The sequence below is a fragment of the Ahaetulla prasina genome, chromosome 12 (genome assembly GCF_028640845.1).
Source record: "Ahaetulla prasina isolate Xishuangbanna chromosome 12, ASM2864084v1, whole genome shotgun sequence".
NCBI lineage: Eukaryota > Metazoa > Chordata > Lepidosauria > Squamata > Colubridae > Ahaetulla > Ahaetulla prasina.
Genome location: NC_080550.1, coordinates 25,219,028 through 25,232,624, shown reverse-complemented (window position 1 = coordinate 25,232,624; position 13,597 = coordinate 25,219,028). Strand labels below are relative to the sequence as shown.

The 13,597-nt window shown below is 48.8% G+C and overlaps 2 protein-coding genes across 4 annotated transcripts in view; both read right to left on the bottom strand.

Annotated features, from left to right (window-relative positions):
• SETD6 (SET domain containing 6, protein lysine methyltransferase) overlaps positions 1-7,470 on the bottom strand; it is a 31,883-nt gene extending 24,413 nt beyond the window's left edge. Inside the window, exons 1-7 of the mRNA XM_058155041.1 lie at positions 7,252-7,470; positions 6,675-6,819; positions 6,237-6,378; positions 4,877-5,071; positions 3,068-3,188; positions 2,589-2,769; positions 1,366-1,508 (exon numbers count right to left, since the gene is read on the bottom strand). Coding sequence (XP_058011024.1) covers positions 1,366-1,508; positions 2,589-2,769; positions 3,068-3,188; positions 4,877-5,071; positions 6,237-6,378; positions 6,675-6,819; positions 7,252-7,362 — 1,038 coding nt within the window. The 5' untranslated portion in view covers positions 7,363-7,470. The remainder of the gene's footprint in view (positions 1-1,365; positions 1,509-2,588; positions 2,770-3,067; positions 3,189-4,876; positions 5,072-6,236; positions 6,379-6,674; positions 6,820-7,251) is intronic.
• Positions 7,471-7,607: 137 nt separating this feature from the next.
• Positions 7,608-13,597, bottom strand: part of NDRG4 (NDRG family member 4) — a 32,391-nt gene continuing 26,401 nt past the window's right edge. For 2 of the 3 annotated variants that reach the window (XM_058155044.1, XM_058155042.1), the window contains exons 14-17: positions 12,934-12,969; positions 11,897-11,948; positions 10,347-10,385; positions 7,608-9,377 (exon numbers count right to left, since the gene is read on the bottom strand). In XM_058155044.1, the coding sequence (XP_058011027.1) occupies positions 9,223-9,377; positions 10,347-10,385; positions 11,897-11,948; positions 12,934-12,969 (282 nt within the window). In that variant the 3' untranslated portion in view covers positions 7,608-9,222. The remainder of the gene's footprint in view (positions 9,378-10,346; positions 10,386-11,896; positions 11,949-12,933; positions 12,970-13,597) is intronic. The other variant, XM_058155043.1, reaches the window with a different exon arrangement.

Genomic DNA, 13,597 nt, shown 5'->3' with positions numbered 1-13,597 from the left:
TTCACTTGTAGCTTATTAAAACTGGTTCAAGTTTCAAGAATGAGGCCAGTAAAAAACCCCACCTCCACTCCCAATTCTAGTTAAGGGAAAGAGGCATTATGAAATTGAAGAAATTTTGGATTCTAGATATTGTAGAGGAAAACTGCAACACTGAGTAAGGTGGAAAGGATATCCACTTGCAGAGGCACAATGGGTAGCAGCGAATAATGTTAGAGCAGCTAAGCTAATAAATAAATTCCATTCTGGATACCCTGAATGACCTTGGTGAAGGGGGAGATCAGGCAATTAAAATTCTAATCAATGTCTATATACTTGTTTTTATACAAGTTTTATCTATTCTTCTTTCGGGGGTGGGGGTCAGCATGTCAAGTTTCAACTTGCAAAGCATTCCTGGCCTGCTCTCAAGTTGCCATAGGCAAGGGGGATGGGAAAATGAACTTCTCAGTTGCATCAAGGAGCTGGTCAAAACAGCACATTCCAACTGATAAGCGGAGACCGTCTCCACAGAAACCCACAGGGGCCGGAGGGGAGTGATCTTTGCAACCCAAGAAATTGCTTCGTTGGAGAATGTGACTGATGACACACCTTGGTGGGGGGAGAGAGGAAACAGGGTCAGAGCCGGAACGTAAATTAAGTGAGGTCAAAGTTGGCTTCACTTAGAACATGCCGACATGAAGCTCCTAATAAATAACTGGATTTCTTTTGAAGCTTGGCTCGAGGCACATGCTTTAATTAGGGGATCGGTGGGAACCCTGATATCAAGTATGAAACTTTTGCAGCTACGTGCCTCTTCTTTTCAACTTGCCATTAGAGTAAGGAGGGGGAGGTATTGCTTTAGAATGGGTTAGATGGAGAAACGAAACCTCAACGATTCCACTGAAAGGTGTGAGAGCCTAAAACCCTTTCAAGGATATCATAGAAGGTGTGGTGCTGAAGCAGACAGTTCCAAAGTGAACTTGTTTACATGGACTATGTGAGAGGTTGGGAGTGTGGCTGGGGAAATTACTGTTTAATTCTATGAACTGGTATCTAGGAATCTCAGCATTAATTTCGCTTTGACATTACCATGCAGTGTATTCAATAAACAGCAAGATTTTCAGAAACAGATTCTATTTGGATTCTTGAGCTGGATACTGACAGTTTTACTCAATTTTGATATATATATATTGCTAGTCCATATATGATAAGCCATATGCTAAATGAATAAATCAATCCACAGCTGAATCTCTTGAAATGTGGAAAATTTAATTCTAGGCTTTTGAAATTAGAGCAGTCATAAAAGCATAAAGCAGGGAGCATCCAACTGACCAACTTTCCTGCTGCTTAACTAAAACAATTCCCAGATTAGGAGGTCAAATCACTCACCTGCAATGCCACCGAGAGCTCCTCTTCAGTGAAAACTCTTTCCCAGCCAATCACAAATGCCCCTTCCTCACCCACCATTTCCTGATGGCAAAGGAAGTTCCATTGGTCCATGACCAGCTTCTCTTCCATGTCTGTATCTGTGGCTGATTGAATAACATACAGTCAGAAGCAGCTCTGGAATGCTTGTTTGGGAAAGAAACAAACCTGTCCTTCTTGGGTTCAAAAACCTTTTGTCTTCCTGGTTTAACTGAACAGTGGCAAAGTAGCAGTTCTTTCCTACTTAAGTGTGATCTAGTTGGTTGGAATTTACAAATAAGCAACCTTCTCAATCTGGTGAACACAACTGAAATGTTTGGTATGGAAGAGACTTCAACTCCATTCTAAGAAAACTGAATGGCTGCAGCTGTTTTGGCCACCAGCATCAGGGAAGTCACCACCCTTGGGTGGTCTTGCGCTTTACCAGTTAAGGCCATCTGGGGTCCTTCTGGATTCCCAGCACTGCTTAGAGCACAAGGGCCTTTGCAGGGGTTCTCCTAGTGTGCCATTTCTGCCCTTTTCTCAGTTGGAAGGCTCTTCAGTTTTCACACCCTGCTGAACTCACAATTGGATTCTTATGCTGCACTCTACACTGGCTCCCCAGGAGCTACAGCTGGCTTAAGATGCAGCAGTACCTGCAGCAATAGGTCTGTCAACCAGTCCTCAATGGATTTGTCTTCAATCATTTCTGAAGTGGTGTAGGGTTTCCCGCCTAAGCAGGCGGTTGGATTAGAAGACCTCCAAGGTCCCTTCCAACCCTGATTCTGTTCTGTTCTGTTGTTGTTCTGTTCTGTTGTTCTGTTCTACTCTACTCTACTCTCTTCTCTATTCTATTCCTGTCTGCCCAGGAGATTCCTACAAGTGAGTGTGCTTTCCAGATTCCCTTTTTGTTACTGTCAATCAATCTGTTCTGCCATAATGTCACAGTCTTTAGTTCAACTGAGCTCTATTAGAGGCAGAAAGTCCTTCTCAAACACTGGAAGTGCCCCCAACTTCCCTGAGTGCTATATAATCAATCACAATGGCCTCTCCAGCCCACCTTCCATTAAGCTCTCAGGAGATTTTCAGATGATGACCTGTCCTCATGGGTGAGGTGTTGTCTGACTGAACCTCTCTGTCTGAAACAGAAAATCTCTGGTTTTCAATTTGAGGTGCTCCTCATGCTAAATAAGGGATGAGCCACTTGCCCTGAAGTGCAGCTTTCAGCAGCGTCAACATCTGGATGTCAGCAGAGTCGTTGGTGTTGCCAGGGTAGGCCTCAGCAAAGCCATACATGTGGAGGAGTTGCCAGTTGGCCATTTCTCCGTAAGTGTTGAAGATCTCCTGGCCTTTGCGGACAGGCTGAGTGGTGACCATTTTCAAGGACTCCTGCCAAGACAGCAGGAAAGCTTCAGATTCCGCCTTCTTTTGCTCTCCTGAGTTATTGCTAGAAAAAAAAGCTTTGCCTGCCAATCATCTGCAGCTGATTATATCTCAACAGAAGTCATTTTCACTTCTCCTAAGTGTTGAGCTATGCTTGCTCCACTGACCTGGAACAGGGCATCCAGGGCAGGGCACAAAAAGGCTATCCCTGCCCTGGGTCCCTCTTCAAAGCCTTCTTGGAAATTCACGTCTCAGAGCAATGAAACCTCAGGGATAGTAGAATGGCAGTGAGGGTCTTGCTCACCGGAGAATATTCCAAGTTGGCATTGTGGTTGGTCACGTGATTTAGAAGATCTGCCAGGGGCACCATCACTGGAGGATTAGGTTCTTCCTCCTCTTCTTCCTCACTCAGAGGTTCTTGGAAACTGCATCGAATGAGAAAGAAGTGACTGAAGCTCTTGAAGGAGAACAAAATTACATTACATAAGAGGAAGGGCAGCTGTGGGATCACAAAATCTGCTGTAACTAGGCTGACAGCCAAGCGGCCGTCTAAATCCATAAATTATTAGGTTAAGGTTTCTTTGCAGTGCCCAAACTATGTAAAAACTATAGAAGCTTTCTACTAAAAGCTCAGAAAACAGATGGTTATGAGTTGCAGCAGTTATGCATTACATAGTAAGGCTAGTCCTTGTTTAGTGACTACAACTGGGACTGGCAGCTGTCATTAAATGAAGTGGTTGCTAAGTGGAAAATCATATGACAGAAATCATGCTTTCCTTCTCTATCCCCCTTAGAATGCTCACATTGGCATGGGGGGGACTGTCTGTATTTGTATTTAGAGAGTAAGCTAATAATAAAAATGAATAAGATCCATGACTAAAAATATTTTAAATATCTTTTTTTTTTGAGAATTATATTTTATTGTGTCCCATACAGCAATATTTTTTTTTATTGAAAAAGTTTTAAGAAACAAAAACATTTTCCCCCCCTTTTCCCCCTCCTCCCAGAAAACCCCTTCCCCCTCCTTCCCCCGGCTTCCCGGGTCAATCACAAGGTATTGTTATACATAAACCAAACACAGAGTAAAATTTTCCCTTCTAATCCAATTAACCTCATCCAAATCTTTTCATCTCCCAACCCCCTCCCCATTACATAAAATAATACTTCCTAATTATTCAAAGGCAATCTGATATTTCTTAATCTGATATCTGTTTGGTAGATAATCAATCCATTTTTTCCATTCAATTAGATATCTTTCCTGCGTATTGTCTTTCAAAAAAGCTGAGATTTTAGCCATCTCAGCCAAATTAATGACTTTCAATATCCATTCTTCTATTGTAGGTACCTCTTCTTTCTTCCAGTATTGTCCAATCAACAGTCTTGCTGCTGTTATTAAATTCAGAATCAATTTAGTCTCAATCCCTGTACAATCCGTTATAATTCCCAAAAGGAAAAATTGCGGCAGGAACTTTATCTTCTTCTTCAGTACAAGTGAAGTATTTTAAATATCTTAATTATTTTTAATTTGTTTTTATGTTTTATAATATAAGCTGCTTAGAGTCAATTGTTGAGAGTTATTTACAGAAATCAAATAGAAAGCAAATAAGTAAAAAAGCAAGTAAACACAATGGGAAATATATTAGGCTGTTTGCATTATGCACTAACAGCTGCCACTGCCAATGCATTGCTTTTGATGTGTATTCCCCATTAGATACTTGCTTACTCTCTTGTAATCCCTTCCTTTCCAATCCCTCTGATCTGCTAGAGAGAAGAAAAATAACAAGTCAGAGACACAATGGGTACTGACAGTAATGGTGATCACATGACCAGGGGACACTATAAATATCATAAATGTGAGCACTGCTTGTTATTATTTGGCATTATTGTACTTCAAACAGTCACTGAACAAGGCAGTTGGTAAGCAAGAGCTACATGTATGTTTACTTAAAATGCAACCTTTTCACATCTCTCCTGCCCAAACACTCCTCTTGGAGGCATATGTGGTTTTGATGAAATATTCTACCTGCAAAGAAAACTTCTTTCTTTTATCAGGAAGATTTTCTGTCTTGCATTCTGAGGCTGCCAATCCTTGGCCTGTGCCTCTTCCTCTTACCTGTAAGCCATGACAAACGCCACCAGCCTCTGATAGAGCTCCAGTGTGTGCACCTTCGGGTTGAAGAGATCTGGGTGGGCCTTCAGGAAGGGCAAGATGATAGAGGAATACTCCATCTCAATATTGGCCAAGTCTTTCTCCACAGCTTCAAGGACTCCTGTCCCTTGCAGAAGCCGTGCCCGTTCTTCAGGACCCCTACATAAGAGACCAAGCAGAAAGAGCAGCTTCCTCACTGGAGGCGAATGCCATATTAGGAGACAGTTTTCTTGTGTGACTACTCACAGTTGGCCAAATAAAGTCATCATACCCTACCCTACCCTACCCTATCCTATCCTATCCTACTCTACCCTACCCTACCCCACCCCAAAAAAAGAAACTTGGGGGTTGGAAAAGCTTGCTAGTTCTCCACACATCCATTTCACACATACACAGCTTTTGTATCTGCTTTGCTGAGAGATTTAAGATTAGCTTCTGATGGAAAGCAGCTTTCATAACAGAAGGAAGGTTAGCAGAAGAGGAGTGGAAAAGGGGGAAGTCTTAGAAACACCTAGGGGCCTCTGGGAAGCAGCAGCTTTAAAACAACTGCAGCTAAAATGGCTACCACAGACACATCCTGCTTTAATGGCTGTTGAAGACAGACTACTGCAGGGCTGTCAAACTCCCGGTCCGCGGGTTGGATGCTTCACACACTGGCCACACCCGGTTTAGCGAAGGGAGGAAAAGTCCTGATGCGTCACGTGATGCCGCCATGACGTCACGAGTTTGACATCCCTGGACTACTGGGTTCAGCCTAGCCAGTTTTCCTGTTTAATTAGCATCTTAAATCAAGCCAACCCAAGAAGTTGGGAAATCCAGGAAGCTTGGCATTTAGACAAATTAGCCCCTTTGTTTCTTTTTTTGGCTTTTTTCTTCTTAGCCACGGTCAGATCTTGTTATCTGCTTTGCCTGCTAATTTTTTTTTCATGCGTGTGTCTTTTCTATTCTTCATTTGGTCTTGTAAGCTAGCTTGGTCTCTCCAGTCCTCTGTAGGCCTTCCTAATAATAATAATAATAATAATAATAATATTTTAATTTTTATACCGCCCTTCTCCCGAAGGACTCAGGGCGGTGAACAGCCAAGTAAAAACGGTACAATATATTACAATAAAAGCTATTTAAAAAAACTTATTCAATGTGGCCTAAATTTAAATATAAAATACATAATATAAAATATAAAATAAACCCCATTTAAAAAAAATTAAAAACCCCTATCAAGCCTAGCTTCCGTGCATCTTCTTCACTGTCTGAACACTTGCTACAGTCACACCATCTACACGACACAGGAGACAGGCAAAGAAGCCAGTGGGACAACTCCTCTTACCAGAACATGGGGTGATCCAAATCAGTGAACTGGGGCCAGAGAGAGAAATAAGGCCCCCAACGGGAACTGCTAACTGTGCATTCATAGAGGAGAGAAATCAGGAGAGGAACCCAGCCGGATGAGCTCTGAAGGGAGGCTTCTTCTAGTCAAGGCAGAGAAAAGGAAGGACAGGGAAATCACTGGAGGGGAGGGTGGGGCAAGGGAGCCTCTGCGCTTCTCTTCCCGGAGATGGGAATCTCCCCCCTCGGCAAAATACTTGCATTTGCTTCTTAAGACTTCACCCCAGCTTCCCTTCAAGGGAAGGGTTCAGAGCGAGCGACCACCACGGCAGACGCCCGGGCCCCCTTCAGCATCCGTCCCACCGCGTAGCCCCGCAGCGACGACGGCCCAAAACACGCTCCGATCCCCCCCCCCCTCAGGCACAAGCAGCGCCGGTACCTTTCCGGAGGAGGGGAGCGAGGTCGCTGGTGTGCTGGGACAGGAGCGCAGTTCTGGGGATGCTGAAGAGCTCTTCGCCGGCGCCCAGGCTCTCCCTGGCCAGCAGCCCGTAGGCGGCCACGGTGCCCTTGCGGCTCACGCCGACCTGCAAGCAGGAGAAGGCAGCGGCCGAGAGAGGGGCTCCTTCGGCCGCAAGGCACCGCCCGTGGACCCCGAGGGGAGGAGGAGCCCCGCAGGAAGGCAGGACGCGGCCAGTGAAGCTCCCCGGCCTCGGAGTTTCAAGCACACACACACACACACACACTCCCCCCCCCCGGCTGCCGGGCCGCTGTTCGTGCGGAAATGCAAGGCGCGCGTGGGCGCCTGCAGAGGTTCCTCGGGCGAAGGACCCGAGCGGGGCGCCAGGAGACAGCCGGCCGCAGGGGCCACCTCGGACGCCGAGATCAGAGCGGAGCCACGGAGGAAGGGCCGAGGACAGGCGGTGGGGGGGGGATGCTGGGAACTGCTCGAGAGCGGCACAACTCGGACTCGGTGCCGCGGTGCCCCCCTCCCACCAGAGAGCCCGGTGCAGGCTTACCTTGGCGCTTAGCTCCACGCCGGCCTCGGCGCACCAGCGCAGGAAGGCAGGCAGGGCGAGGGCGCGAGAAGCGGGGGAGCCGCGCCGGGGTCGCTTCGCCGCCTCCGCCATCGCCCTCGGCCGCTGGCTCGCAAGGGGCCGGAGGGACCCGGAAGGAAGGCAGGCAGGCAGGCAGGCAGGCAGGCAACGGGCCGGAAGGGGAGGCCGGGCTGGGTGTGGCCGGATCTGGACCGGAGACCCGAGGAGTCCCAGCGCCGGGTAAAGACGCCCCCCGCCCGTCCCCCCCGGGACCTGGCAGCCCGTCCGCCCCCCCCCCCCCCACCGGACGCCGCGAGGAAATGAGCGAGAGCCGCCTGTGAAATAAAAGATGCGGTCCTTTAATGTGTTCCAAGTCTACAATGCGCTGCAAAATATGACAATTCGGTCGGTTTCCGCCCCGGAGCCGGAACGAGACAGGGGAAGATGCTCGCGATCACGGTGACGCGGCCCCCGCCGAGGGGCTCGACGCCGGTTCTGGCAATGCGGGAGACCCGACGTGCCCCAGGAGAGACAACCACCCCCCCCCGCCCCGGCTCCACAGGCCTTGCCCGGACAGCAGCTCCCGTCCACCAACGGGAAGGGGCGGCCCTCTGGTCCCGGGAAGCTGCTCGAGGCCGCCAGTGCCAGGCCGGAGCCTGGATGCGTCTAAACCCAAGGCTAGAGGGGAGCGGAGGGTTGGGTGCCCGGGGCTCGAAGGGGCCGCCCAGCCAGGCTCTCCGCGGGGACTCCCTGCTCTACGCAAAATGAACCAGGCGTCCCCCCGGAAAAGGCTGAGTCCTTCTCCTCCCTCCCTCCCCCCCCCACCCGTGGGAAAGCAAGCGGGGCCTTGACTGGGAATCGACCTGACTACCAGCCGCTTTGAGAATGAGCGAGCTTTCGACTTTCCTGTCCGGGGCTCCTGCCATCATCCCCCGGCCTGTATTTATCCCCTTAGACCCATTCCCTAGCCTCGTAAGGGGAGATGCAAGAATTGCGGGAAGGTTCCTGCCTGCTGAGCTGCGGCACTCCGATGTGCACCCGCTCTCACCTAAGCGCCTTGGTGGAGGTGCGAATGCTGCTGACCCACCCCAGCCAGCACTCCTCCCCACCGCTGCGGGCTGGGAGGGAGGAAGGCTGCTAGGAGGACGAATCAGCACCATACTATCCCCCTCGGCTGTTGAAGAGGATCAAGGGGCTTCAGAGAATTCTTGGAACAGATCTTCCCTTTCCTAGGACCAGAGGCTCTTGCTGCTCCCACTGTGAGCCACTCAAGCAAGGCCTCCATCAGGGGCTGCCTGCTGGGGTTGCCACTCTGATACCCAGGCGGTCGAGGGCAAAGGAACTTTCCACACAAGCCCCTATTGCTTGCAAGCCTTGTGCCTGGCCCCCTTTGCAGGTCTTGCCCTTTATGAACGCACCCAGCGGCTAGAATCAACTGCAGCCCAAGTAACTGCCAGAGTTGCAGCTGGCTCAGCACTTGAGTTTACAGATCAACTTCCAAGCACAAGGCTACACTGGCCTTGAATGCTGCCATTTTCCATCCCCACCAATGGCCGGGAGCTGAGACTTGCTGCAAAAATGCTGGGCACGCCAAGCAAAAAAGCTCTAACCTCAGGCCGGACAATTCCAAGCTGTGCCCTGTTGCCTCCAGACTCTGGGGGAGACGGTCCAGTTGCTACAGGAAACAATGGGGCTGCTTGTGAAAGACAGATTGGAGCAAGGGAACACGGCTACTCTAAAATGACATCTCTAACAAACAGGAAGGCAGCCTTGGATAGGAAGCTACTGCTTCCTGCTTCAACTTTTTATCTGTAATGGCATTGGGAGAGATGGGCAGACAAGGAAACGGAAGCTACAAGAAGCGGCAAAAACATCGGCTGGCGAATGATGCAATGGTGGTTGGCCACAGCTCCCCGAACAAAGATGGTGGCCAAGGGAAGGCATCGGGGACTCTCAGCAGGACACCTCCATAGTGTGGTTGATCTGGCCCATAGCTTCGCTGCTTTCGGAGTGGGTGCAGGCTCTGGGACGGCTGCCATCCACCGAACTGGCGCTGGTGAGGGAGGCTGTGCGCGAGCGGGCCAGGCGTGTCATGCTGGCTGAGGGCACTGCAGAGGGGCAGAACAAAGATTACTGGGTGGGAGGGGAGCTGGGCAGAGTTTAACTCAGGCACCTGAGAAGAGCCTAGATGGAACAACCAGGGAAGCGGCATTCTGCCTGACTTGTTTGGAGCATGCTGGGATTCAGTGTGGCAGAATGGAACAACTCGCCACAGTGTCCAAGCTACAGAAAAGGAGGAGGTTCCCTTAGCTCCAGCATTCTCCCATTACATTACATTGGATTAATGTAACTAATAAAAGGAATTGTCCCATATCAAGTCAGTCCGGCCTGAGCTGGCCAGGACAAACCAGAGGTGACAAGTAGTTCTAGACTCTCAATATGGATCCCAGCAGCGTGTCTTTCTGGCAGGCTCGGCTGTGCAAGCACTTCTAAGTGCTGAGAGGCACTTTGCCATTGGCCAGGCTGGCTCTGGCTGCCAAGAAGAATGGCACCAGGCTGCTTCTCCCCAAAGGATGGCAGCTGATGACTTGGGCACAGGGCCCCAACTGGCAGAGCTTTTACTTGGGGTCAAGTGGGGCCCTCTGTGGCTCATCTCATCCCAGGCACTGGGGAGGGGCCATAGCTCCATGCCTCTTCATGGCAGCAAAATGGAAAGGAACATCAGCCTCTCCCCAGAGGACAAGGGGCCCTGTGCCCCCCCTCTATTTATGGCTCTGCGGAATTATTGACCATCAGCTCCTGGAGAGCCATTGTTCCCACTCCTTTTCCTTGTCAGATTGGAAATGGGGTCCCTTGGATGCCTCCCCTCTTGACCTGACCATTTTTGTGAAGGGAGCTGTTAAGGACCCCCAAAGCATAATCGAAGGGAGTTCCTTTGCTTTTAGCAGCTCTATGACTTCCCCTTCACAGTAGGACACACCACAAAGGAGTGTGGAGCAGGCAATGTGTGACAGAGGAGGGGCAGGGGGCACACACAGCAAGCAGGAAGGGAGCAGACCCCGCAGGACTGCCTGTACCTGATCCTCCACTCAGCCGCCGGTCCTTCAGGTATGCCACTGAAAAAAAGGTGGAGGGTTGAACAGGAGGCAAAAGGTAAGACAACTCTGGGGAAGGGGTGAGAGGATAGGCACCCTCAAGGTAGAGTAGAGTTGAGTAGAGACTCCATAGTCTCTACTCAAAATCCCAAAATCTTCAACCAAAAACTGTCTACTATTGACCTCACCCCATTCCTAAGAGGACTATAAGGGGCGTGCATAAGAAGACAATAGTGCCTACCGTTCCTGTCCTATTGTTCCCTTCATTATATCAATTAATATAGTTGATGCATATTTTTAACAGTTTTCTGAGGTTTTCACGGGTGTTTGTATGTAGGTCTTTGGTTGTTCGGGTTTTCTCCCGTGTAAAATTGGAAATGTCTTGGCAACGTTTCGACGAAGTCTCATTCGTCATCTTCAGGCTTCAGCTTGGTGCTTCTGGGAGCAATGTGTGATCGCAGCTGCGGAAGAAACAGCTGCGATCACACATTGCTCCCAGAAGCACCAAGCTGAAGCCTGAAGATGACGAATGAGACTTCACGAAACGTTGTTAAGACATTTCCAATTTTACACGGAAAAACCCGAACAACCAAAGACTCCATATATATATATATATATATATATATATATATATATATATATATATATATATATATATATATATATATATATATATATATATATATATATATATATATATATATATATATATATATTCTTCAAGATATGTTGTTTTATCCGTGACAATTGTTTGTGTATACTGTTGTGACAAAAAGAAATAAAATAAAAAATAAAAATAAAAAAGGTATGGTGAGCCCTGGACAAGAGACAGGCAGGAGCTCAGGCTGAACTGAGGAAACACCAAGGCACAGCTGCCCGCTTTAGGCACTCTGGCCATTGTGTATTTGTATGCCCGAGTGGGCTTCCTCTTATTTTCCAGTGGTCAGCAGACATGTGCAAGGTGCCTGGCAGAAAGTGACTCCCACCAAAGAAGCCAGGGGGGCAGCCTTGGGAAAAGGGGTTGTGGGAGCTGCGGAAAACTGGGGCTCCCAAGACCCTCTCAAGGAAGGAGGCCAAACCCAGCGGGGGCATCCACACTTCTTTTAAGCTTTCCAGCATGGGTAGAGATGGGGGGGGCGCTTGGCTCCTGTTACCCCAGCCTCCCCAGTTTGTCTCAGTGTGGCTGCTGTGGGCACCAGGGAGCTTCTTGCTCAGCTGAGGGAGTAGTGCTGAGCAGGGCCGGGCAACCGAACTCTGGAGAAAGGTTGCCCACTTTGGGGATCTGCTTGAAAGAGGAGCAGCCTCATGGGCATTTGGCCCCATTTCCTGTCCCTTCAAAGCAAAGATCCTCCAAGTTGGAGCTGCAGGGGCTGCTGCTCCCCTTGTAATTCGGGCAAATGATGGATGGCACTTAAGGCCTCTGCTCTGATTTAGTAAGACGTGGCCCGCCTTGGGGCTAGTGATGAGCCCCTCTCTGGCCAGGCCAGTGGCTTCCTTTCCCACATACCGACCCAAAGCCCAGGTGGCCTCACCGTAGCCCATTCCTTGCAGGAAGTACTTGAATGCCTCAGTCAGTTTCCCAGGCTGGTAAGAAAACAAAGGAGAGACAAAATATGAATATTTATATATATATATATTCTAAAATTGTGGGTGGCTCCATCACTGGAAGCTTTTAAGAAAAGACTGGGCAGCCGCTTGTCCAGAAATATAGTCTCCTGCTTATGCAAGGGGTTGGACTAGAAGATCTCAAAGGGCCCTTCCAACTCTGTTATTCTGTTAAATAAACATTTGGGACATTTCATATTCAAATCCAGTTTGTGAATTTAATTCTAATTCTATTTAATTTCCACCACCAATGATACAAATTCTCCATCAAAACCAAAGAGGGAAGGGGGGAAAAAATGTTCAAAGTTGATAGAGCCTCTTCTGAACTCAGAGGTTGAGAGGTGGTCCTCTGACCAAGAAGCCATAGCCATAGATGTTTAATCCTACTGGTAGTAGGTTGAATGTTGTAAGTATATGTTGGTTGGACATATTTTTGTAGTTGATTTACAACGGTGGTTTTTCAGGCCGCAGGTCTCTTTTGAGCAAGAATTATGTTATTTATTAATTATATTATTGGTGTTATTTTGGTGTTTGTGGTTCTGGGGGTTGTTGTTTTGGGTTCGGCCTCAGCCCCATATTATTATTATTATTATTATTATTTATTATATTTGTATACCGCCCATCTCCCGAAGGACTCAGGGCGGTTCACAGACAAAAAACAACAGAAAACATATAAGGGGTTATTGCTCTTATGGGGGTGTCTTTTTTTTGTTGTGTGTTTATGGTTGTTTTGGGGCGCACGTTTGCAGCTTTGGTGATGTATATTGTGTATTTGGGTGGGTTAGTGGTAGTTTTTGGGTACTGTGTTAGTGTAGAGAAGGATAGTAGTGATGTTTTTATTGGTGGGTTTAAGTAGAAGTTTCTGCCTGGCCCACCAGGAAGCCGTCTTGGGAGGTGGTGGCCTTGGTTCTGGCCCAGCTGCAGGCTCCTCTGCAGGCAGGGTACTGAAAGCGGGAGAACTCACCTGAGTCACTTGGGGAAGCCCTCCGGAATCAGCCATCTAAGAGGAAAGCAGAGGTTGTATCTGGGCAGGCTCCTCCTGCCCTCAAGATTGTCCCCACAGCCCACCCCCAGATGGCCTGGCCTGCCCTGGCTCCGAGGGAGGCTGTCCAGACGCTTCTTCCACCTTTCTTCAGGGCAGCACTTGAATGTTTTTTGGGAGTGGACCAATGTCTGTAAAATTGGAATTGGTCTCTAAGCCCCGGGGGTGGGGGGGAGGAAACAAAAGGCTACAGAGGCCCTGCAAGAAAAGGCCTCCATTCATTCCTTGTGGACCCTCTGGATGGGCTTAACTAAGCCTGAGCTGTAGTCCAGCAACATTCCACGCCCCCCCCCCCATACACATTTATTTAAAAGAAGCAGGAGTGTACAGCTGCCCTCCTTTCCTTTCGTTCTCGGTGGTCTGAGAGTTTTGTATGAAAGGGAAGCGGCTTGTCCTGGGCTTCACAAGCGGATGCATTGAGCACCAACAACGGCTGGAAAGGTGCTGCCCAGGTAATATGGACACACTTCTGGAGCAAAAAACTGCACTTTTGCATTTAGGGAAGTAGGATGAGGTGCCAGTCAGGAACAGTGACTGGAAGGAGGGACAGTATTGCTTTGCATCCTTGCCACGGCGCTAGCAGAAT